The sequence below is a fragment of the Coregonus lavaretus genome (genome assembly GCF_964263955.1).
Source record: "Coregonus lavaretus genome assembly, chromosome: 4".
Lineage (NCBI taxonomy): Eukaryota > Metazoa > Chordata > Actinopteri > Salmoniformes > Salmonidae > Coregonus > Coregonus lavaretus.
The window spans coordinates 76,366,792-76,391,274 of NC_139991.1; the positions used below are offsets into that span (position 1 = coordinate 76,366,792).

The following is a 24,483-nucleotide window of genomic DNA, read 5'->3' on the forward strand; positions in this document are numbered from 1 at the left end:
TTCAGATTGTCAGTGATGTGTACGCAGAGGAAGCTTTTCACCTTCTTCACTGCGGTTCCGTCAATGTGGATGGGGGCATGCTCCCTCTGCTATCTCCTGAAGTCCACGATCAGCTCCTTCGTTTTGTTGATGTTGAGGGAGAGGTTATTTTCCTGGCACCACTCCGCCATGTCCCTCACCTCCTCCCTGTAGGCTGTCTCGTCATTGTTGGTAATCAGGCCTACTACTGATGTGTCGTCTGCAAACATGATGATTGAGTTGGAGGCGTGCGTGGCCACGCAGTCATGGGTGAACAGGAAGTACAGGAGGGGGCTGAGCACGCACCCTTGTGGGGCCCCTGTGTTTAGGATCAGTGTAGTGGAGGTGTTGTTTCCTACCTTCACCACCTGGGGGCGGCCCGTCAGGAAGTCCAGGACCCAGTTGCACAGGGCGGGATTCAGACCCAGGGCCCCGAGCTTAATGATAAGCTTGGAGGGTACTATGGTGTTGAAGGCTGAGCTGTAGTCAATGAACAGCATTCTTACATAGGTATTCCTCTTGTCCAGATGGGATAGGGCAGTGTGCAGTGCGATGGTGATTGCATCGTCTGTGGATCTATTGAGGCGGTATGGAAATTAAAGTGGGTCTAGGGGATAAGGTGGAGGTGGAGGTGATATGATCCTTAACTAGCCTCTCAAAGCACTTCATGATGACAGACGTGAGTGCTACGGGGCGATAGTCATTTAGTTCAGTTACCTTTTCTTTCTTGGGTACAGGAACAATGGTGGACATCTTGAAGCAAGTGGGGACAGCAGACTGGGATAGGGAGAGATTGAATATGTCCGTAAACATTGGTCAGACCAGCGTTGAATAGACTTTAGCACGGGTACTTCCTGTTTGTGTTTCTGCCTATAGGAAGGGAGGAGCACAATGGAGTCATGATCTGATTTGTCGAAGGGAGGGCGGGGGAGGGCCTTGTAGCCTTCCCGGAAGGGAGAGTAACAGTGGTCGAGAGTTTTTTTTTTAAAGCGTTTTTTAAGCGCCAGTACTACAGTACTCCTGCTAAGCCCAGTCCAGTACTACAGTACTCCTGCTAAGCCCAGTCCAGTACTACAGTACTCCTGCTAAGCCCAGTCCAGTACTACAGTACTCCTGCTAAGCCCAGTACTACAGTACTCCTGCTAAGCCCAGTCCAGTACTACAGTACTCCTGCTAAGCCCAGTCCAGTACTACAGTACTCCTGCTAAGCCCAGTCCAGTACTACAGTACTCCTGCTAAGCCCAGTCCAGTACTACAGTACTCCTGCTAAGCCCAGTACTACAGTACTCCTGCTAAGCCCAGTCCAGTACTACAGTACTCCTGCTAAGCCCAGTACTACAGTACTCCTGCTAAGCCCAGTCCAGTACTACAGTACTCCTGCTAAGCCCAGTCCAGTACTACAGTACTCCTGCTAAGCCCAGTCCAGTACTACAGTACTCCTGCTAAGCCCAGTACTACAGTATTCCTGCTAAACCCAGTCCAGTACTACAGTACTCCTGCTAAGCTTCCGAGTATATTACTCACTAATGTTCAGTCCCTGGACAATAACGTTTACTTCATTATATTATTATTTTATTTTTTTATTTTTTTAAAGGTGAGGAGGAGGATTATTTAAAATACTGTTTGAAGAGGTAGGGTTTCAGATGTTTTCGGAAGATGGGCAGGGACTCTGGTGTCCTACTTTCAGGGGGAAGCTGGTTCCACCATAGTGGGGCCAGGACAGAGAAGAGCTTGGACTGGGCTTAGCAGGAGTACTGTAGTACTGGACTGGGCTCTTCTCTCTCTCTCTCTCCAGTTAATGTCAACTCTCCTGGCTCTTACCGACACCTCTCCTGGCTCTTACCGACACCTCTCCTGGCTCTTACCGACACAGACAGTACCATGACACCTACCACTTACCCCTTTTTCTATTTACTGTAAAGGGCTCTCCACAGTGATTTCACAATCTACGCATCTCCGTTTGCGTCGCCTTCCAAAATTTCTGCCGCACAAAAGCATGTGGAACTACGTAGCGAGCTATGCTAACAAACTTTTTTGGGGGCAGAGCTGTTTACAGTAATAGCCAGCGTGTAGAATAATACCCAAATATGCAAAAGAAGGATATTACACATTTCTACCTTTTGTGTACCTATTCAGGATACATCACCATGAAGAGAATGATATTCAAATCCATAGTTATGCATTTCTGTATAGTACAGATCAGGGGCCCATGATGTAATTCCATTACCGTAATTCTGTTAACGGATGTTAATCCACTTTACCTACTGTAATTCAATAGCCAAAATGTAAAAAAATTATACTCAAGGTGTCATGTCATAGCTGACACCCCATTCTTTCTGCAGACATCTTTCAATCTTAATTCGGAGCAGATATTTAAGAGATTTTGGAAGATGTGGTCGCACACAAAACTGAGGGAGATTTTACCGTAATTCTGTTACCAAAGTTGTCATCTGCACAGTTCTTCTGTGGGTTCGATTCCCACGGGGGGCCAGTATGAAAATGTATGCACTCACTAACTGTAAGTCGCTCTGGATAAGAGCGTCTGCTAAATGACTAAAATCTAAATCAATGTTTTTTGTTTGTCATACATTTTAAAGTGAAAAATCTGAGTCAAAGCATATATAGAGTGGGCTCCAAAATTACTGGCACCCCTGACTGCCAATAATGCACAAACAATACTTTAAAAAATATAAACAATATAACTGCAACTCAAAATCCCAACGTGAGAAATACTGTACTTTATACATTTTTTAATGGAACCAACCAAAATCATACAATTATTTAATACAAAATAAATGTAACCAAAATCAAGGTTTCATCATTATTGGCGCTCCTCATTTAGTACTTAGTGCAACCACCTCTGGCAAGGGTAACAGCATGGAGTCTTTGCCTGTAATGTTTGACAAGGTTAAGGAACACATTTGGAGGGATTTTGGACCATTCCTCTATGCAGATCCTTTCAAGATTCTTCACATTCTTGGGTTTGTGCTTATCAACTGCCCTCTTCAACTCAGCCCACAGATTTTCGATTTCAGCCCACAGATTTTTCGATTGGATTGAGGTCCGGCGACTGAGATGGCCATGGCAGTACATTGATTTTGATGTCACAGAACCATTTCTGTGTGGATCTTGAGGTATGTTTTGGGTTATTGTCTTGTTGGAAAGTCCACCTACGGCCAAGTCCCAGCCTTCTGGCAGAGGCAACCAGATTGTCAGCCAAAATTGCCTGATACTTGTTGGAATTCATTATGCCATCAATCTTAACCAGTGCCCCTGGACCTCTGGAATTAAAACAGCCCCAAAACATCACTGACCCACCACCATATTTCACAGTGGGTATGAGGTGCATCTCTGTTTCGACACCAAACATGCCGATGCTGTATCTGACCAAAACTTTCAATGTTGGTCTCATCTGACCAGAGCACCTTCTTCCAGTCATAATTTAAATTACGTTTGGCAAACTCCAAGCGCTTGCGTCTGTGTCTTGGGGTCAGAAAGGGCTTTCTTCTGGCAACCGTTCCAAAGAGCCTGTGGTTGGGGAGGTGGCATCTGATGGTGCTTTTTGAAACCAATGCCTGCAATTCTTTCACAGTGATTCTTGTGGATTTTGTTGCTTCTCTCACCATTTTCCTCCGTATCCTGGGGGGCAAAATGCATTTGCGTCCTCTACCCATGAGGTGTTCAACTGTTCCATGTCTTAATTTTGTAATAATTGCCCTGACAGTGCTCAGTGGTATATTCAATCGTTTGTGGATCTTCTTGTAGCCATTACCAGATTTATGAAGGTCTACAACCATCTGTCTCTTTTGAACTGCCAGTTCTTTTGTTTTCTTCATGGTGTTGGATGACAAAGGGATATTGCATGCGTGTTACCTCATTTTTATACCCTAGTGAAACAGGAAGTAATGTAATGGCTCAATATAGTTCCATAAGACTTGGATCAACTTAAATAAGTGGAATTTAATTCCTGGTTTAATTTTGGTAGATGTTATTTACAATAATCTTTAAGGGTGCCATTAATTGTGAAACCTTGATTTGGAGGACATTGATTTTTTATTAAATCAATAAATGATTTTGGTGGGTTCCATTGGAACATTAATATAGTACAGTATTTCTCACATGTTGGAATTTTGAGTTTATCTCTATAATTATATTGTTTGTATTTTTAAAGTATTGTTTGTGCATTGCCAGTCAGGGGTGCCAGTAATTTTGGAGCCCACTGTATATATATATATATAACTCTGTATAGTACTCCACCTTGTTACTTTACCCAGAAATTGATAGGTAACTAGGTGGGTAAACTGTGGGTAAACTGTGGGTAAATAGGTGGGTAAACTGTGGGTAAACGCCATGGGTAAATATGTGACTACACCCTATTCCAAAAAACCCTTCTCTAATGTAACACTAGTAATTTCGAAATTGAAATATTGACATGTGCAATGTCCATATCGCAAGAGGCTGCTATTTACCCCGTTCTTTGACACTCCATTAATACAACAGAAACTACACTGCGGTACTTCCTCCAATGAGATGCGCTAGACTCCGTTCATTCACTCTCTACATGCACAGAGGATGCTGACCAATCACAAGCTGGCTCTCTCAGTCTGCATGGCATGCACATGCTGGCCAATCACAATCGTCCCTGCTTAGAGCGCTCAGTTAGATGCTGGTGAGGAGAGAAAGGGCTTTACCTCAGATGCTGGTGAGGACAGAAAGGGCTTCACCTCAGATGCTGGTGAGGACAGAAAGGGCTTTACCTTAGTTAGATGCTGGTGCGGAGAGAAAGGGCTTTACCTCAGTTATATGCTGGTGCGGAGAGAAAGGGCTTTACCTCAGTTATATGCTGGTGAGGACAGAAAGGGCTTTACCAAAGACAGTACAGTATGAGGTTTACAAACTCTGTGGCTTTACCTCAGAATGTGTGGGACACATGAGTGCTGCTAGTGCTAACGAGAACGTTGATTTGGTGCCAAAGAAGGATCTTCAGTGGTATGGCAGTATTTCAACACATCTTCAGTGGTATGGCAGTATTTCAGCACATCTTCAGTGGTATGGCAGTATTTCAACACATCAGTGGTATGGCAGTATTTCAACACATCTTCAGTGGTATGGCAGTATGTCAGCACATCTTCAGTGGTATGGCAGTATTTCAACACATCTTCAGTGGTATGGCAGTATGTCAGCACATCTTCAGTGGTATGGCAGTATTTCAACACATCTTCATTGGTATGGCAGTATGTCAGCACATCTTCATTGGTATGGCAGTATTTCAACACATCTTCAGTGGTATGGCAGTATTTCAGCACATCTTCAGTGGTATGGCAGTATTTCAACACATCTTCAGTGGTATGGCAGTATTTCAGCACATCTTCAGTGGTATGGCAGTATTTCAACACATCTTCATTGGTATTGCAGTATTTTAACACATCTTCAGTGGTATGGCAGTATTTCAACACATCTTCATTGGTATGGCAGTATTTCAACACATCTTCAGTGGTATGGCAGTATTTCAGCGCATCTTCAGTGGTATGGCAGTATTTCAACACATCTTCAGTGGTATGGCAGTATTTCAACACATCTTCATTGGTATTGCAGTATTTCAACACATCTTCAGTGGTATGGCAGTATTTCAACACATCTTCAGTGGTATGGCAGTATTTCAGCACATCTTCAGTGGTATGGCAGTATTTCAACACATCTTCATTGGTATTGCAGTATTTTAACACATCTTCAGTGGTATGGCAGTATTTCAACACATCTTCATTGGTATTGCAGTATTTCAGCACATCTTCAGTGGTATGGCAGTATTTCAGCACATCTTCAGTGGTATGGCAGTATTTCAACACATCTTCAGTGGTATGGCAGTATTTCAGCGAATCTTCAGTGGTATGGAAGTATTTCAGCGCATCTTCAGTGGTATGGCAGTATTTCAACACATCTTCAGTGGTATGGCAGTATTTCGGCTACAGGCAAATCGATATCAACCAAATGCAAGTGTTGTGAAAAAAGTGCCTCAGAGTTGTGGCAACAACAACACATTTATTCGATCATTTAAAGAATAAACATCCCCTACTTTACGCCGATTGCATGTTTTTTTTTTTTAAGCGCCCGACAGCAGCAAAGCCCCTCAGCCACGACCAGCCACGACCAGCCACGACCAGCCCCTCAGCCACAACCAGCCACCTACGTTAAACAGGCGTTGATTGCCAATGTGTTTTCAAGTGTAACGCCATACGAAAAACTATCCGCAGACACATAGAAATCACAGAGGCGATCACATAGCCAAAGACATGGTTCCTATTTACACAGTCAGCAAAGACGGCTTCAAGAAGATGATAAACAAGCTGGACAGGAGATGCAAGATTCCATCTCGCACATATTTCTCCCAAGTCGCCATACCAACAATGTATAATAAAATGAAGGGAGAAAATGAAACATGTGGCGTTGAATGACTGGACCAGACTCCAATGTTTTGGACACAGGCTGCACCTTGAAATCGGTAGGCTACATTTTACATGTATTTTCAGGCACTTTGACTTATCATTTCAATTATAATAATGATTGATTACTTATACATAATTACACAACCGTCAGCTTCCTATTCCATCTGCAGCCTATGGCTGCCTGAATACATAATTCACTTAAGGTTATTTAAGAACTCATAATGGTAAAATAGTAAAAAGGAACTCATAATGTAATTAATTAATTAATTGGTGCTGCGCTTATAGAACACAATTTTGATGATCACGTTAAAATGGTATGTTTGTTAATATGTAGGTGTGATAATCGTATCTATTATTATATTACTATAACAATGTTGGAAAATATTTGTTTCATTTGGTTTTGTATTCAGTTATAAGTGATGTTCTAGACCCTGACACTTGTTTTAACCTGTCTGGTGTCTGGTGGAATTACCAAGTTTTTTTTCACTTAAGTGTTTGAAAATCACAATTCATAATCGCAATTGCAATATCTGGCCCCCCCAAAAAAATCACAATTAGATATTTTGTCCAAATCGTGCAGCCCTACCCCATAGGGCCATCACCCCCACCAGTCTGATGGAGGGGGGGGGGGGGGGGGGGGGGGGGGGGGGGAGTGTGACCTGTTTCTCTGTTATTATGGATACCACCCAGGTTGTCCTGTCGCCAGGGCGCGTTGGAATGTGAGGAATGTGAAGGGAACGCTTGAACAGAAGGTTAGAGGGGCAAGGGGCGCATCTCATCCCCCCCCCCACCCCCTTAACTCCTGTTGTCTGGTTTTAATTAGAATATGTAAATATGACAAAGCATGATGGAGAGACAGTCACAGGAAGATTGAACAAGCACAACTCTTCTTCAGAGATGAAAGAACATTGACTTTTTGTTTCAAGCAACAAAATACAGTAAAAATGTCACATAACAGGAAAAAGTCCTGAGCTGGCCTAGTTTATATAGCAGCCATCCATCTGAGGAGAGGTGTGAACAGTGAATAGTGATTATGAGGGAGAGGTGTGAACAGTGAATAGTGATTATGAGGGAGAGGTGTGAACAGTGAATAGTGATTATGAGGGAGAGGTGTGAACAGTGAATAGTGATTATGAGGGAGAGGTGTGAACAGTGAATAGTGATTATGAGGGAGAGGTGTGAATAGTGATTATGAGGGAGAGGTGTGAACAGTGAATAGTGATTATGAGGGAGAGGTGTGAACAGTGAATAGTGATTATGAGGGAGAGGTGTGAACAGTGAATAGTGATTATGAGGGAGAGGTGTGAACAGTGAATAGTGATTATGAGGGAGAGGTGTGAACAGTGAATAGTGATTATGAGGGAGAGGTGTGAATAGTGATTATGAGGGAGAGGTGTGAACAGTGAATAGTGATTATGAGGGAGAGGTGAACAGTGAATAGTGATTATGAGGGAGAGGTGTGAACAGTGATTATGAGGGAGAGGTGTGAACAGTGAACAGTGATTATGAGGGAGAGGTGTGAACAGTGAACAGTGATTATGAGGGAGAGGTGTGAACAGTGAATGGTGATTATGAGGGAGAGGTGTGAACAGTGAACAGTGATTATGAGGGAGAGGTGTGAACAGTGAACAGTGATTATGAGGGAGAGGTGTGAACAGTGAATAGTGATTATGAGGGAGAGGTGTGAATAGTGATTATGAGGGAGAGGTGTGAACAGTGAACAGTGATTATGAGGGAGAGAGAGAGAGAGAGAGAGAGAGAGAGAGAGAGAGAGAGAGAGAGAGAGAGAGAGAGAGAGAGAGAGAGAGAGAGAGAGAGAGAGAGAGGTGTAGTCATGTGAGGGATATAGGATCATACACCATGTTGGTTGTTAGTAACCATGACATAACAAAGCAGTTCGATAATAAGGCATGTGCCTGAGCTCTCTCTGTAGGAGACGCCAGATTTGGTATTTTAATAAACACAATATCCTCCAAATCGGGATTCAGTGTATTCCCATTAAAGCTACTCATTGTATTAGGCTGAGATCAGTAGCTGGAATATTGTACGTTGGAATCTGTCCTAGATCCTCGGGACAAAACACTGTTTCAAATACAGCAGGACAGTAGAGTTAAAGGAAGGAGAAGGAATAGAGGCCCTGAAACTGTCACGTTTCATCTGGATGATGTAATGTACTGTGCGCACACTACCGTTCAAAAGTTTGGGGTCACTTAGAAATGTCCTTGTTTTGGAAAGAAAAGCCAATTTTTTTTGTCCATTCAAATAACATAAAATTGATTAGAAATACAGTGTAGACTTTGTTAATGTTGTAAATGGCTATTGTAACTGAAAACGGCTGATTTTGAATGGAATATCTACATAGGCGTACAGAGGCCCATTATCAGCAACCATCAATCCTGTGTTCCAATGGCACGTTGTGTTTGCTAATCCAAGTTTATCATTTTAAAAGGCTAATTGATCAATAGAAAACCGTTTTGCAATTATGTTAGCACAGCTGAAAACGGTTGTGCTGATAAAAGAAGCAATAACACTGGCCTTCTTGAGACTAGTTGAGTATCTGGAGCATCAGCAATTGTGGGTTCAATTACAGGCTCAAAATGGCCAGAAACAAATAACTTTCTTCTGAAACTCGTCAGTCTATTCTTGTTCTGAGAAATGAAGGCTATTCCATGCGAGAAATTGCCAAGAAACTGAAGATCTCGTACAACGCTGTGTACTACTCCCTTCACAGAACAGCGCAAACTGGCTCTAACCAGAATAGAAAGAGGAGTGGGAGGCCCCGGTGCACAACTGAGCAAGAGGACAAATACATTATAGTGTCTAGTTTGAGAAACAGACGCCTCGCAGGTCCTCAACTGGCAGCTTCATTTAAAAAGTACCCGCAAAACACCAGTCTCAACGTCAACAGTGAAGAGGCGACTCCAGGATGCTGACCTTCTAGGCAGAGCTGCAAAGAAAAAGCCATATCTCAGACTGCCCATCTTAATCTTTTCTTTTTATTGGCCAGTCTGAGATATGGCTTTTTCTTTGCAGCTCTGCCTAGAAGGTCAGTATCCCGGAGTCGCCTCTTCACTGTTGACGTTGAGACTGGTGTTTTGCGGGTACTATTTAATGAAGCTGCCAGCAATTTCTCGCATGAAATAGCCTTCATTTCTCAGAACAAGAATAGACTGACGAGTTTCAGAAGAAAGTTATTTGTTTCTGGCCATTTTGAGCCTTTAATCGAACCCACAATTGCTGATGCTCCAAATACTCAACTAGTCTCAAGAAGGCCAGTTTTATTGCCTCTTTAATCAGTACAACAGTTTTCAGCTTCGCTAACATAATTGCAAAAAGGTTTTCTAATGATCAATTAGCTTTTTAAAATGATAAACTTGGATTAGCAAACACAACGTGCCATTGGAACACAGGATTGATGGTTGCTGATAATGGGCCTCTGTACGCCTATGTAGATATTCCATTAAAAATCAGCCGTTTCAGACTATTGGGGCCATATTAAGATTAACATATTTAGATTGTCATTTCAATGTATGGAATGTGTATATGAACCAATCAGAGAAGAGTTAACCTCATAAACAATGATGCAGTGTTTCCCCTAGGAGGAGGAGGGTGGGTGGGGGGGGGTGAAGTCTCCCGAGTGGCGCAGTGGTCTAAGGCACTGCATCGCAGTGGTCTAAGGCTGTGCCACTAGAGATCCTGGTTCGAATCCAGGCTCTGTCGTAGCCGGCTGTGACTGGGAGACCCATGGGGCGGCGCACAATTGGCCCAGCGTCGTCCAGGGTAGGGGAGGGAATGGCCGGCAGGGATGTAGCTCAGTTGGTAGAACATGGCGTTTGCAACGCCAGGGTTGTGGGTTCGATTCCCACGGGGGGCCAGTAAGAAAAAAATAAAATAATGTATGCACTCACTAACTGTAAGTCGCTCTGGATAAGAGCGTCTGCTAAATGACTAAAATGTAAAAATGTGAAGCAGACTGAACAAGGTTCTCCTCTAGGATTTTGCCTGTGCTTAGCTCCATTCCGTTTATTTGTTTTATCCTGAAAAACTCCCCAGTCCTTAACAATTACAAGCATACCCATAACATGATGCAGCCACCAATATGCTTGAAAATATGGAAAACCTCCCCGGTCTTTGTTGTTGAATCTGTGTTCGAAATTCACTGCTCGACTGAGGGAGATTACGGATAATTGTATGTGTGGGGTACAGAGATGAGGTAGTCATTCAAAAATCATGTTAAACACTATTATTGCACACAGAGTGAGTCCATGCAACTTATGAGACTTGTTAAGCAAAGTTTTACTCGTGTGTATGTGTATATATATATATATGTATATGTTTGTTTTTTTTATCATATTTTTGGGAGTGATGTTATTATTACAAGCGAAATGCTTGTAATTGGTTACGTCCCAAATAGCCCCCTATTCCCTACATAGTGCACTACCTTTGACTAGGGCCTATAGGGCTCTGGTTGAAAGTAGTGCACTATGTAGGGAACAGGGTGCCATTTGGGGCGTAGCCATTGTCTTACGTCAGTTAGTGCGACAGCTTCTTACGTCAGTTAGTGCGACAGCTGTCTGCAGTGCTAGTCCATGTCAGAGCTTTACATTAGAATGACGTAGCTGTTATAAGACAATGAAGCTAGAGGAGAATTTGGTGGAATGCCGTGATGTCCTGATCACAGGAGAATTCACTTTTTTTCTGGGTATTTTGTGGTTTATTGGATAGAATGGAGCTAAGATATGGGAGAGAGTACTGAAATATTCCAACCCATAATGCAGTGGTATAGGTGTTCTGGAGGCATCGGCTTAGACCACCCTAGACCAGAGGAGAATTCAGTTATGGTTTATGATCTAGGGATGGCTTAGATGTTGACCTTCTCACTACAGATGAACACAGAGATAGGGAACCAATGTAGTATTGTACCAACCCAGCGTGGACTCTCTACAGTGAATGGTCCCATACTTGAAGTGAACCACTAAACCAGTTGTGGTCAGTGGTGTAAGTTGAGCAGGACTCTTTACCGTCCCGACTGCCTTCTTCATTCGGGGGTTGCGCGTGCGTCAGGGCAGCGGCATCACTGGTAGTCTAGACTCTAGCTAACCACCATATACTAACATATCCACACAACTCTAGCTAACCACCATATACTAACATATCCACACAACTCTAGCTAACCACCATATACTAACATATCCACACAACTCTAGCTAACCACCATATACTAACATATCCACACAACTCTAGCTAACCACCATATACTAACATATCCACACAACTCTAGCTAACCACCATATACTAACATATCCACACAACTCTAGCTAACCACCATATACTAACATATCCACACAACTCTAGCTAACCACCATATGCTAACATATCCACACAACTCTAGCTAACCACCATATACTAACATATCCACACAACTCTAGCTAACCACCATATACTAACATATCCACACAACTCTAGCTAACCACCATATACTAACATATCCACACAAGCCGCTAGCCAGCCAGCCCATATATCATTAGTTAGAAGATTATCAATATTACATTAGAAAGTTATTATTTAAGAGCATTAAAGATAAATCACAATCAGTAAAACATTATTTTTTTTAAACAGCAAGCTAAATAACAGATTTACATCAATCATCAACATCAATCATCAGCTGAAAGCCTTACCCTTCTTTTCCCGATGTCAATCATGATCTTTAGGAAGCGCTGTAACTAGCTTGCTTACAATTTGTGATAATAATAAATACAAATAATAATAAGCCATTTAGCAGATGCTTTTATCCAAAGCGACTTACAGTCATGCGTGCATACATTTTATTTTTTTGTGTGTATGGGTGGTCCCGGGAATCGAACCCACTACCTTGGCGTTACAAGCGCCGTGCTCTACCAGCTGAGCTACAGAGGACCAGAGGATGAGTGAGTGTGGTCGTTGCCTAAATAAATATATATATATTTTTTTTTTCTCTACAGAGGCAGATGGTATGTTATGAATTATGAAAGTCTTGTATTTGTAATTTTTTTTTAGCACCTGCCCCCTGAGATATCTGTGCACGACCCCGATGTTGAGTCACATCCAGACCTATCTAAATCCTTCTTCACCTCATTGTTTTCTTCCCAGCACTCCCAGTCGTTATCTGTATAATAACCAGGAAATCTCACAAGAGTCTGTGTTTCCTCAAACATGTCCCATCTGAGTCAAAGGTGCAACGACCAAAATTAGCCATAAAAAAAAAAAAAAAACCCAGCAGGTATTATTTCACATGCTATTTGACAGAAGCCTGTGACCTGGGCACGTCTAGTGGCCGCTGCCTTCGGACCAGGAGAGAATTGGTGTGTGTTTGAATCACTTCTTACTCTCCTGTTCATTACCACTGTCCAAGTAAACAGGAAAAGGAGTGGACCTTTCCCAGTCAGGTGGCTAAACCTAAAGTGGGTCAGCTCGTGGTTATGGCATGGTACTTCTACAGCTTGGCAGGTTGCACACTACCAGATTCCACATTATAGCCGAACCACCACAGGCTTGTTTTTACGTAGGAAGGTGCTCAGGTCTCTCCAGACACCACATAACAGCTGTCAAAAAGCTTCACTCTGTTTGCTGGGTTGGGAAAACGTACTAGGTGTTGATGCTTGGTTAGTGTGGTGTGGGGAAATGGTAAACCACATAGTAAATAGTTGTCTCCGTGTTTTCTCACCATGACGAGCAGTGCTAAAAAAAAGGGAGTTTTTTTTTCCCTCCCTGCTGACTGTTCTGTCCCTGTTTGTCCTCTATAGGGAGTGCTGCCCAGGCCCCTGCTGTGGCGAGCCCACCCCTCTGACACTGCCTTCAATCGGCCCTCCCTCGGACCGCCACGGACCCCCCAGGGAGACCCGTGGAGGATGTTCTGGAGGAGTTAAACTACGTATCAAGAACAGGTCAGTCCTGGTCTAGTGTCTGTGGGCCGGTTTCCTGGTCACAGATATAGTATTTGGGAATTTTTAATTCTCCCTGACTGTCTAGTTTTTATTTTTGGCGATTGTTAGTTCTCAAAGATGATCTTATTTAAAAATATATAGGTCCATTATCTTTTCTACGTACTTTATATCTGGTTTTAGTCGTTTAAGTTTACACAAACGCTTTACCATCCAGACATTTTTTGTTTAGTTTTTTTTGTACTTTTACCCCTTTTTCTCCCCAATTTCGTGATATCCAATTAGTAGTTACAGTCTTGTCCCATCACTGAAACTCCCGTACGGACTCGGGAGAGGCGAAGGTCGAGAGCCATGCGTCCTCCGAAACACGACCCTGCCAAGCCGCACTGCTTCTTGACACACTGCTCGCTTAACCCGGAATCTAGCCGCACTAATGTGTCGGAGGAAAAACACAGTCCAGCTGGCGACCGAAGTCAGCTTGCAGGCGCCCGGCCTGCATCAAGGAGTCGCTAGAGCGCGACGGGACAAGGAAATCCCGGCCGGCCAACCCCTCCCTTAACCCGGACGACGCTGGGCCAATTGTGCGCAGCTTCATGGGTCTCCCGGTCACGGCTGGCTGTGACACAGCCTGGGATCGAACCCGGGTCTGTAGTGACGCCTCAAGCACTGCGATGCAGGTACTCCTGTTAACTGAAATGTATTCCAGGTGACTACCTCATGAAGCTGGTTGAGAGAATGCCAAGAGTGTGCAAAGCTGTCATCAAGGCAAAGGGTGGCTACTTGAAGAATTTCAAATATTAAATATATTTTGATTTGTTTAACACTTTTTTGGTTACTACATGATTCCGTATGTGTTATTTCATGGGCCCTGTTTAGAAGTAGGGCACTTTACAGGGAATAGGGGGCCATTTTGGGACACAGCAAAGGAAGATCTGATCTTAAGGATGCACCGTTATCATGACCACTTCCTCCTCCGTGTGTTTCAAGCCGCACGGGAACAGGAAATGAGGGGAATTTAAGCAGGAACTGAAGACTGATGACGCCTGTGGCCAAGAGACCCTGGCGCATCTCTCCACTTGTGCGCTCTCCAAACTCCCGCCAGTTGAGAGCGCTTTGTTTCCACGTTGAAAATGTTTGCCGTTGCTTTCACAAGTTAAAAAGGATATTTGTTAAATCCACATTTCATATTATTCTACAGTAATTGCTAGCGTTTCACCATTCCATCCCCTTACCGTTTTTTTTGCAACATGTAAGACATTTCTGATTCATGTTTGAAACATTGTTACGTTTTAATTTGCCTCTTCTGATGTTTATAGCGTTTCTGGGGCTTGCGACACTCACGAGGGAGAAGTTGTTATGATCATTTTATTTTCGGTAACATTTATTTGTTTCCTGTTTAGTCCTGGGAGCTTCTCAGTCGCCGTCTTGTCTCTGTGAACATGGATGTACCTGGCCTGCACGCCAGAATAGGTGTGGCCAGATGTATTATGGGTATGCTCTGGTCAGTTGGGTTTTGGTAATCATTAGGGGAGGCTGTATCCCAGCCTGGTAGACCCAGCCTGTGTCTTGTTGGTAAAGACAGGTTTTGGCTGTTTATAGGTTTTGGGCTTTTGAAGACTGACCATTTTAAAGTAATCCGTTTGTATTGTAAATGTTCACCATCACCAGTGCTGTGTAGTTAAAACCAACCACCTGTTGCACCTCTGCCTGCCTCCCGCTGAATCTATGTCCTTAGGACTGCTAGAAGCTCGCTATTTTACAATGCCACTGTGTCCTCTCTTTGTGTGGCATCCTGGTTGGGAAAAACAGTTAGGCTTAGTCACTGGCTTGAACTTATAATGGAATCAGTGTGTGTTTTGATAGTCATTGTGTGTGAAAGCGGATGCCGCTATATCGTTGCTGTTTGACTGCTGGAGTTAGCTTTCCTGCTGCTTTCCTCTGTAGAGAAGAGAGAGGACATCCATCCTAGCATCTTCATATCTCATCAAAACAAAACACCTCAATGCTGCTCCTTACCCAGTTTCCATTCTCCTCCATCCTCATCACAACAGAACAGTTTTCATTCTAGCTCCATCCTCATCACAACGGAACAGTTTTAAGAGTTTCTCTGTGCATAAATAAAAGCAGAGCTCTGTGCAAACAGGCAGAACGTCTATAAATATATGACCTCAGAAACAGATCAGTCGTTGAGTTTAATCCTAATATGGCTGTCCCATTGGGTGGATTTCACATGATGTAGTGGAGTGGAGCGCCGGCCATTTCAGTTGGTTCCGTTTCAGTGGAATGTTCAAAGTGAACGGAATGATTCAACAATGTTCCAAACGTTCTGTATCCCTTCTGTTGTCTCTGGATGTGTCCAAAATGGCACTCTGTTCCCTATATAGTGCACTATTTTTGACCAGAGCCCTATGGGTCCTGGTCAAAAGTAGTGCACTTTAAAGGGAATAGGGTGCCATTGGGGATACAAGGGAATAGGGTGCCATTGGGGATACAGACACTGATAAATAGATGGATGTTATTGGAGGACCTGTGGAGGCATTGCCATAGATACCCCCTGTAATACCATAGCACCGTAGTTTCACTGTGTACACAACACTACCAACCACATCTCTCTGTGTAGACCTAGGCTAGGGTCTCGCTGTGTTAAGGCTGTGCAGTGCAGAGTATGTAGAGTGGAAAAAGGACTTACTAAGAATTTATAAGCTTTGGCTTCTGTGCAAACTGGCCTTTTACTGTGGGAGCAGAGCAGACTGGTTGGAGCTTAGTTTCTCCATCTACTGTATGTCATTTGGCAGTTTGAACTTAGAACCCAGTTGCTATGGGTGATCTTTGTTCTCTTAAATGGGATATTCTAGAGTTTACTGAAGATTCTCTCTCTCAGAATGTAAACAGTTCTAGAATCGTACATCTTTAATGAAATATTGAATGCAGACAAGCTTTACACTGAATGTACAAAGCATTAGGAACACCTTCCTAATATTGAGTTGCGCCCCCTTTTTCCCTCAGAACAGCCTCAATTCGTCGGGCATGGACTACAAGGTGTCGAAAGAGTTCCATAGGGATGCTGGCCCATGTTGACTCCAATGCTTTCCACAGTTGTGTCAAGTTGGCTAGATATCCTTTGGGTGGTGGACCACTCTTGATACACATGGGAAACTGTTGAGCGTGAAAAACCCAGAAGCGCTGCAGTTCTTGACACACTCAAACCGGTGTGCCTGGCACCTACTACCATACCCCGTTTAAAGACACTTAAATATTTTGCCTTCCCATTCACCCTCTGAATGGCACACATATACAATCCATGTCTCATGGCTCAAAAACCCTTCTTTAACCTGTCTCCTCCCCTTCATCTACACTGATTGAAGTGGATTTAACAGGTGACATCAATAAGGGAACTTCGCTTTCACCTGGACTCACCTGGTCAGTCTGTAATGGAAATATGTTCCTAATGTTTTGTAAGTTGTATTTATCCAACTGATCTATTAGATAATATTGTATATTTATCCCGTGTGGTCAGTCTGAGGTTAGGCCCATAGATATAGAACACTATATATGGTGTATCTCTATGGTTATAGATATAGAACACTATATATGGTGTATCTCTATGGTTACAGATATAGAACACTATATATGGTGTATCTCTATGGTTATAGATATAGAACACTATATATGGTGTATCTCTATGGTTATAGATATAGAACACTATATGGTGTATCTCTATGGTTACATATATAGAACACTATATATGGTGTATCTCTATGGTTATAGATATAGAACACTATATGGTGTATCTCTATGGTTACAGATATAGAACACAATATGGTGTATCTCTATGGTTATAGATATAGAACACTATATGGTGTATCTCTATGGTTACAAATATAGAACACTATATATGGTGTATCTCTATGGTTACAAATATAGAACACTATATATGGTGTATCTCTATGGTTACAGATATAGAACACTATATGGTGTATCTCTATGGTTACAGATATAGAACACTATATGGTGTATCTCTATGGTTATAGATATAGAACACTATATGGTGTATCTCTATGGTTACAAATATAGAACACTATATATGGTGTATCTCTATGGTTACAAATATAGAACACTATATATGGTGTATCTCTATGGTTACAGATATAGAACACTATATGGTGTATCTCTATGGTTACAGATATAGAACACTATATGGTGTATCTCTATGGTTACAAATATAGAACACTATATATGGTGTATCTCTATGGTTACAGATATAGAACACTATATGGTGTATCTCTATGGTTACATATATAGAACACTATATGGTGTATCTCTATGGTTACAGATATAGAACACTATATATGATATATCTCTATGGTTACAGATATAGAACACTATATGGTGTATCTCTATGGTTACAGATATAGAACACTATATGGTGTATCTCTATGGTTACAGATATAGAACACTATATGGTGTATCTCTATGGTTACAGATATAGAACACTATATGGTGTATCTCTATGGTTACAGATATAGAACACTATATGGTGTATCTCTATGGTTACAGATATAGAACACTATATGGTGTATCTCTATGGTTACAGATATAGAACACACTATATGGTGTATCTCTATGGTTACAGATATAGAACACTATATATGGTGTATCTCTATGGTTACAGATATAGAACACTATATGGTGTATCTCTATGGTTATAGATATAGAACACTATATATGATGTATCTCTGGTTATAGATATAGAACACTATATATGATGTATCTCTGGTTATAGATATAGAACACTATATATGATGTATCTCTATGGTTATAGATATAGAACACTATATATGATGTATCTCTATGGTTATAGATATAGAACACTATATGGTGTATCTCTATGGTTATAGATATAGAACACTATATATGATGTATCTCTGGTTATAGATATAGAACACTATATATGATGTATTTCTATGGTTATAGATATAGAACACTATATATGATGTATCTCTATGGTTATAGATATAGAACACTATATATGATCTACAGTGCATTCGGGAAAAGTATTCAGACCCCTTCCCTTTTTCTACATTTTGTTACGTTACAGCCTTATTCTAAAATTGATTAAATATTTTATTTTTCTCATCAATCTACACACAATACCCCATAATGACGAAGCTTAAACAGGTTTGTAGACATTTTTGCAAATGGATTAAAGATAAAAAACAGAAATACCTTATTTACATAAGTATTCAGACCCTTTGCTATGAGACTCGAAATTGAGCTCCGGTGCATCCTGTTTCCATTGATCATTCTTGAGATGTTTCTACAACTTGATTGGAGTCCACCTGTGGTAAATTCAATTGATTGGACATGATTTGGAAAGGCACACGACCCATTTTCAATGCCCTGGCTGAGGGAAGGAGGTTCTCACCCAAGATTTGAGGTTACATGGCCCCGTCCATCGTCCCTTTGATGCGGTGAAGTTGTCCTGTCCCCTTAGCAGAAAAACACCCCCAAAGCATAATGTTTCCACCTCCATGTTTGACAGTGGGAATGGTGTTCTTGGGGTCATAGGCAGCATTCCTCCTCCTCCAAACACGGCGAGTTGAGTTGATGCCAAAGAGCTCCGTTTTAGTCTCATCTGATCATAACACTTTCACCCAGTTCTCCTCTGAATCATTCAGATGTTCATTGGCAAACTTCAGACGGCCCTGTATACAATGGGGGAAAAAAGTATTTAGTCAGCCACCAATTGTGCAAGTTCTCCCACTTAAAAAGATGAGAGAGGCCTGTAATTTTCATCATAGGTACACGTCAACTATGACAGACAAATTGAGATTTTTTTTCTCCAGAAAATCACATTGTAGTATTTTTAATGAATTTATTTGCAAATTATGGTGGAAAATAAGTATTTGGTCAATAACAAACAAGCAAGATTTCTGCCTCTCACAGACCTGTAACAACTTCTTTAAGAGGCTCCTCTGTCCTCCACTCGTTACCTGTATTAATGGCACCTGTTTGAACTTGTTATCAGTATAAAAGACACCTGTCCACAACCTCAAACAGTCACACTCCAAACTCCACTATGGCCAAGACCAAAGAGCTGTCAAAGGACACCAGAAACAAAATTGTAGACCTGCACCAGGCTGGGAAGCAGTAAGTAAGCAGCTTGGTTTGAAGAAATCAACTGTGGGAGCAATTATTAGGAAATGGAAGACATACAAGACCACTGATAATCTCCCTCGATCTGGGGCTCCACGCAAGATCTCACCCCGTGGGGTCAAAATGATCACAAGAACGGTGAGCAAAAATCCCAGAACCACACGGGGGGACCTAGTGAATGACCTGCAGAGAGCTGGGACCAAAGTAACAAAGCCTACCATCAGTAACACACTACGCCGCCAGGGACTCAAATCCTGCAGTGCCAGACGTGTCCCCCTGCTTAAGCCAGTACATGTCTAGGCCCGTCTGAAGTTTGCTAGAGTGCATTTGGATGATCCAGAAGAGGATTGGGAGAATGTCATATGGTCAGATGAAACCAAAATATAACTTTTTGGTAAAAACTCAACTCGTCGTGTTTGGAGGACAAAGAATGCTGAGTTGCATCCAAAGAACACCATACCTACTGTGAAGCATGGGGGTGGAAACATCATGCTTTGGGGCTGTCTTTCTGCAAAGGGACCAGGACGACTGATCCGTGTAAAGGAAAGAATGAATGGGGCCATGTATCGTGAGATTTTGAGTGAAAACCTCCTTCCATCAGCAAGGGCATTGAAGATGAAACGTGGCTGGGTCTTTCAGCATGACAATGATCCCAAACACACCGCCCGGGCAACAAAGGAGTGGCTTCGTAAGAAGCATTTCAAGGTCCTGGAGTGGCCTAGCCAGTCTCCAGATCTCAACCCCATAGAAAATCTTTGGAGGGAATTGAAAGTCTGTGTTGCCCAGCGACAGCCCCAAAACATCACTGCTCTAGAGGAGATCTGCATGGAGGAATGGGCCAAAATACCAGCAACAGTGTGTGAAAACCTTGTGAAGACTTACAGAAAACGTTTGACCTGTGTCATTGCCAACAAAGGGTATATAACAAAGTATTGAGAAACTTTTGTTATTGACCAAATACTTATTTTCCACCATAATTTACAAATAAATTCATTAAAAATCCTACAATGTGATTTTCAGGATTTTCTTTTCTCATTTTGTCAGTCATAGTTGACGTGTACCTATGATGAAAATTACAGGCCTCTCTCATCTTTTTAAGTGGGAGAACTTGCACAATTGGTGGCTGACTAAATACTTTTTTTCCCCGCTGTATGTGCTTTCTTGAGCAGGGGGACCTTGCGGGCGCTGCAGGATTTCAGTCCTTCACGGCGTAGTGTGTTACCAATTGTTTTCTTGGTGACTATGGTCCCAGCTGCCTTGAGATCATTGACAAGATCCTCCCATGTAGTTCTGGGCTGATTACTCACCGTTCTCATGATCATTGCAACTCCACGAGGAGAGATCTTGCATGGAGCCCCAGGCCGAGGGAGATTGACAGTTCTTTTGTGTTTCTTCCATTTGCGAATAATCGCACCAACTGTTGTCACCTTCTCACCAAGCTGCTTGGCGATGGTCTTGTAGCCCATTCCAGCCTTGTGTAGGTCTACAATCTTGTCCCTGACATCCTTGGAGAGCTCTTTGGTCTTGGCCATGGTGGAGAGTTTGGAATCTGATTGATTGATTGCTTCTGTGGACAGGTGTCTTTTATACAGGTAACAAGCTGAGATTAGGAGCACTCCCTTTAAGAGTGTGCTCCTAATCTCAGCTCGTTTCCTGTATAAAAGACACCTGGGAACCAGAAATCTTTCTGATTAAGAGGGGGTCAAATACTTATTTCCCTCATTAAAATGCAAATCAATTTATAACATTTTTGACATGCGTTTTTCTGGATTTTTTTGTTGTTATTCTGTCCCTCACTGCTCAAATAAACCTACCATTAAAATTATAGACTGATCATTTCTTTGTCAGTGGGCAAACGTACAAAATACTTTTTTCCCTCACTGTAAGGTCCCACAGTTGACAGTGCATGTCAGAGCAAAAACCAAGCCATAAGGTCGAAGGAATTGTCCGTAGAGCTTCGAGACAGGATTGTGTCGAGGCACAGATCTGGGGAAGTGTACCAAAAAATGTCAGCAGCATTGAACGTCCCCAAGAACACAGTGGCCTCCATCATTCTTAAATGGAAGAAGTTTCGAACCATCAAGACTCTTCCTAGAGCTGGCCGCCCGGCCAAACTGAGCAATCGGGGGAGAAGGGCCTTGGTCAGGGAGGTGACCAACCCGATGGTCACTCTGACAGATCTCCAGAGTTCCTCTGTGGAGATGGGAGAACCTTCCAGAAGGACAACCATCTCTGCAGCACTCCACTAATCAGGCCTTTATGGTAGAGTGGCCAGACGGAAGCCACTCCTGAGTAAAAGGCACATGACAGCCTGCTTGGAGTTTGCCAAAAGACACCTAAAAGACTCTCAGACCATGAGAAACAAGATTCTCTGGTCTGATGAAACCAAGATTGAACTCCTTGGCCTGAATCCCAAACATCAGTTTATTTATTTTTTATTTAGCAGACGCTCTTATCCAGAGCGACTTACAGTTAGTGAGTGCATACATTTTTCATACTGGCCCCCCGTGGGAATCGAACCCACAACCCTGGCGTTGCAAGCGCCATGCTCTACCAACTGAGCTACACAGGGTCACGTCTGGAGGAAACCTGGCACCCTCCCTACGGTGAAGCATGGCGGTGGCAGCATCATGCTGTGGGGATGTTTTTCAGCGGCACGGACTGGGAGACTAGTCAGGATCGAAGGAAAGATGAACGGAGCAAAGTACAGAGAGATCCTTGATGAAAACCTGCTCCAGAGTGCTCAGGACCTCAGACTGGGGCGAAGGTTCACCTTCCATCAACACAACGACCCTAAGCACACAGCCAAGACAAAGCAGGAGTGGCTTTGGAATAAGTCTCTGAATGTCCTTGAGTGGCCCAGCCAGAGCCTGGACTTGAACCCGATCGAACATCTCTGGAGAGACCTGAAAATAGCTGTGCAGCGACGCTCCCCATCCAACCTGACAGACCTTGAGAGGATCTGCAGAGAAGAATGGGAGAAACTCCCCAAATACAGGTGTGCCAAGCTTGTAGCGTCATACCCAAGAAGACTCGAGGCTGTAATCGCTGCCAAAGGTGCTTCAACAAAGTACTGAGTAAAGGGTCTGAATACTTATGTAAATGTGATATTTCCATTTCTAAAAACCTGTTTTTGCTTTGTCATTCTGGGTAGGGAAAAAAAACTATTTAATCCATTTTAGAATAAGGCTGTAACGTAACAAAATGTGGAAAAAGTCAAGGGGTCTGAATACTTTCTGAATGCGCTGTAGATGGTATATCTCTATGTTTAGGCCTAGATCGTCCTCTGTTTTAAAGCTTTAAAGTAATCAGTAGAATGCCTCACCTCTCTTCAGAGCATTTCATTGTTAGATAAACACCATGGATCAGCAAGACTTTTCCTGGTTGGAAGGCTTCCCAGCTCATTGTTAGAGCCAAAACAGTAACGCAATAATGGATGATGTGATGTGACCACTCCTCAACCAAGTCTGAATGTAATGTGTAGGCCTGCATCTGTGCCGGAAGAGTGAAGACAACCAAGCCAAAGACAAGATTGTAGCTATGTTGTGTAGTGGACGGATAGGGAGATGGGTTAAATCAAATCAAATCAAATGTATTTGTCACATAAACGTGTTTAGCGAATGTTGTTGCGGGTGTAGTGAAATGCTTGTGCTTCTAGCGCCGACAGTGCAGTAATATCTAACAAGTAATATCTAACAATTTCACAGCATATACCCAATACATACACATCTAAGTAAGGAATGGAATTTAAGAATATATACAATAATGGACAAGCAATGACAGAGCGGCATGGAATAAGATACAGTAGAATATTCTAGAATACAGTATATACATATGAGATGAGTAGTGCAAGATATGTAAACATTATTAAAGTGACTAGTGTTCAATTTCTTAAAGTGGCCAGTGATTTCAATAGGCAGCAGCAGACTCTAATGTGCTAGTGATGGCTATTTAACAGTCTGATGGCCTTGAGATAGAAGCTGTTTTTCATTCTCTCGGTCCCAGCTTTGATGCACCTGTACTGACCCCAACTTCTGGATGATAGCGGGGTGAACAGGCAGTGGCTCGGGTGGTTGATGTCCTTGATTATCTTTTTGGCCTTCCTGTGACATCGGGTGCTGTAGGTGTCCTGGAGGGAGGGTAGTTTGCCCCCGGTAATGCGTTGTGCAGACCGCACCACCCTTTGGAGAGCCCTGCGGTTGCGAGCGGTGCAGTTGCCGTACCAGGCGGTGATACAGCCGGACAGGATGCTCTCAATTGTGCATCTGTAAAAGTTTGTGAGGGTTTTAGGTGCCAAGCCAAATTTCTTCAGCCTCCTGAGGTTGAAGAGGCTCTGTTGCGCCTTCTTCACCACACTGTCTGCGTGGGTGGACCATTTCAGTTTTTGAATGACGTGTACGCCAAGGAACTTGAAGCTTTCCACCTTCTCCACTGCGGTCCCGTCGATGTGGATAGGGGGGTGCACCCTCTGCTGTTTCCTGAAGTCCACGATCATCTCCTTTGTTTTGTTAACGTTGAGTGAGAGGTTATTTTCCTGGCACCACACTCCCAGAGCCCTCACCTCCTCCCTGTAGGCTGTCTCGTCATTGTTGTTAATCAAGCCTACTACTGTTGAGTCGTCTGCAAACTTGATGATTGAGTTGGAGGCGTGCTTGGCCACACAATCATGGGTGAACAGGGAGTACAGGAGGGGGCTGAGCACGCACCCTTGTGGGGCCCCAGTGTTGAGGATCAGCGAAGTGGAGATGTTGTTTCCTACCTTCACCACCTGGGGGCGGCCCGTCAGGAAGTCCAGGACCCAGTTGCACAGGGCGGGCCTCGAGCTTAATGATGAGGTTGGAGGGTACTATGGTGTTGAATGCTGAGCTATAGTCAATGAACAGCATTCTTACATACAGTTGAAGTCGGAGGTTTACATACACCTTAGCCAAATACATTTAAACTCA

General features: G+C 42.9%; 1 protein-coding gene across 1 annotated transcript in view; it reads left to right on the top strand.

The window, feature by feature from the left end:
- LOC311127542 (protein Shroom3-like) overlaps nt 1–24,483 on the top strand; it is a gene marked incomplete at its 5' end in the record, with an annotated part of 155,929 nt that overhangs the window by 69,260 nt on the left and 62,186 nt on the right. Inside the window, one exon of the mRNA XM_084159361.1 lies at nt 13,244–13,384. Within this exon, the coding sequence (XP_084015487.1) occupies nt 13,244–13,384 (141 nt within the window). The remainder of the gene's footprint in view (nt 1–13,243; nt 13,385–24,483) is intronic.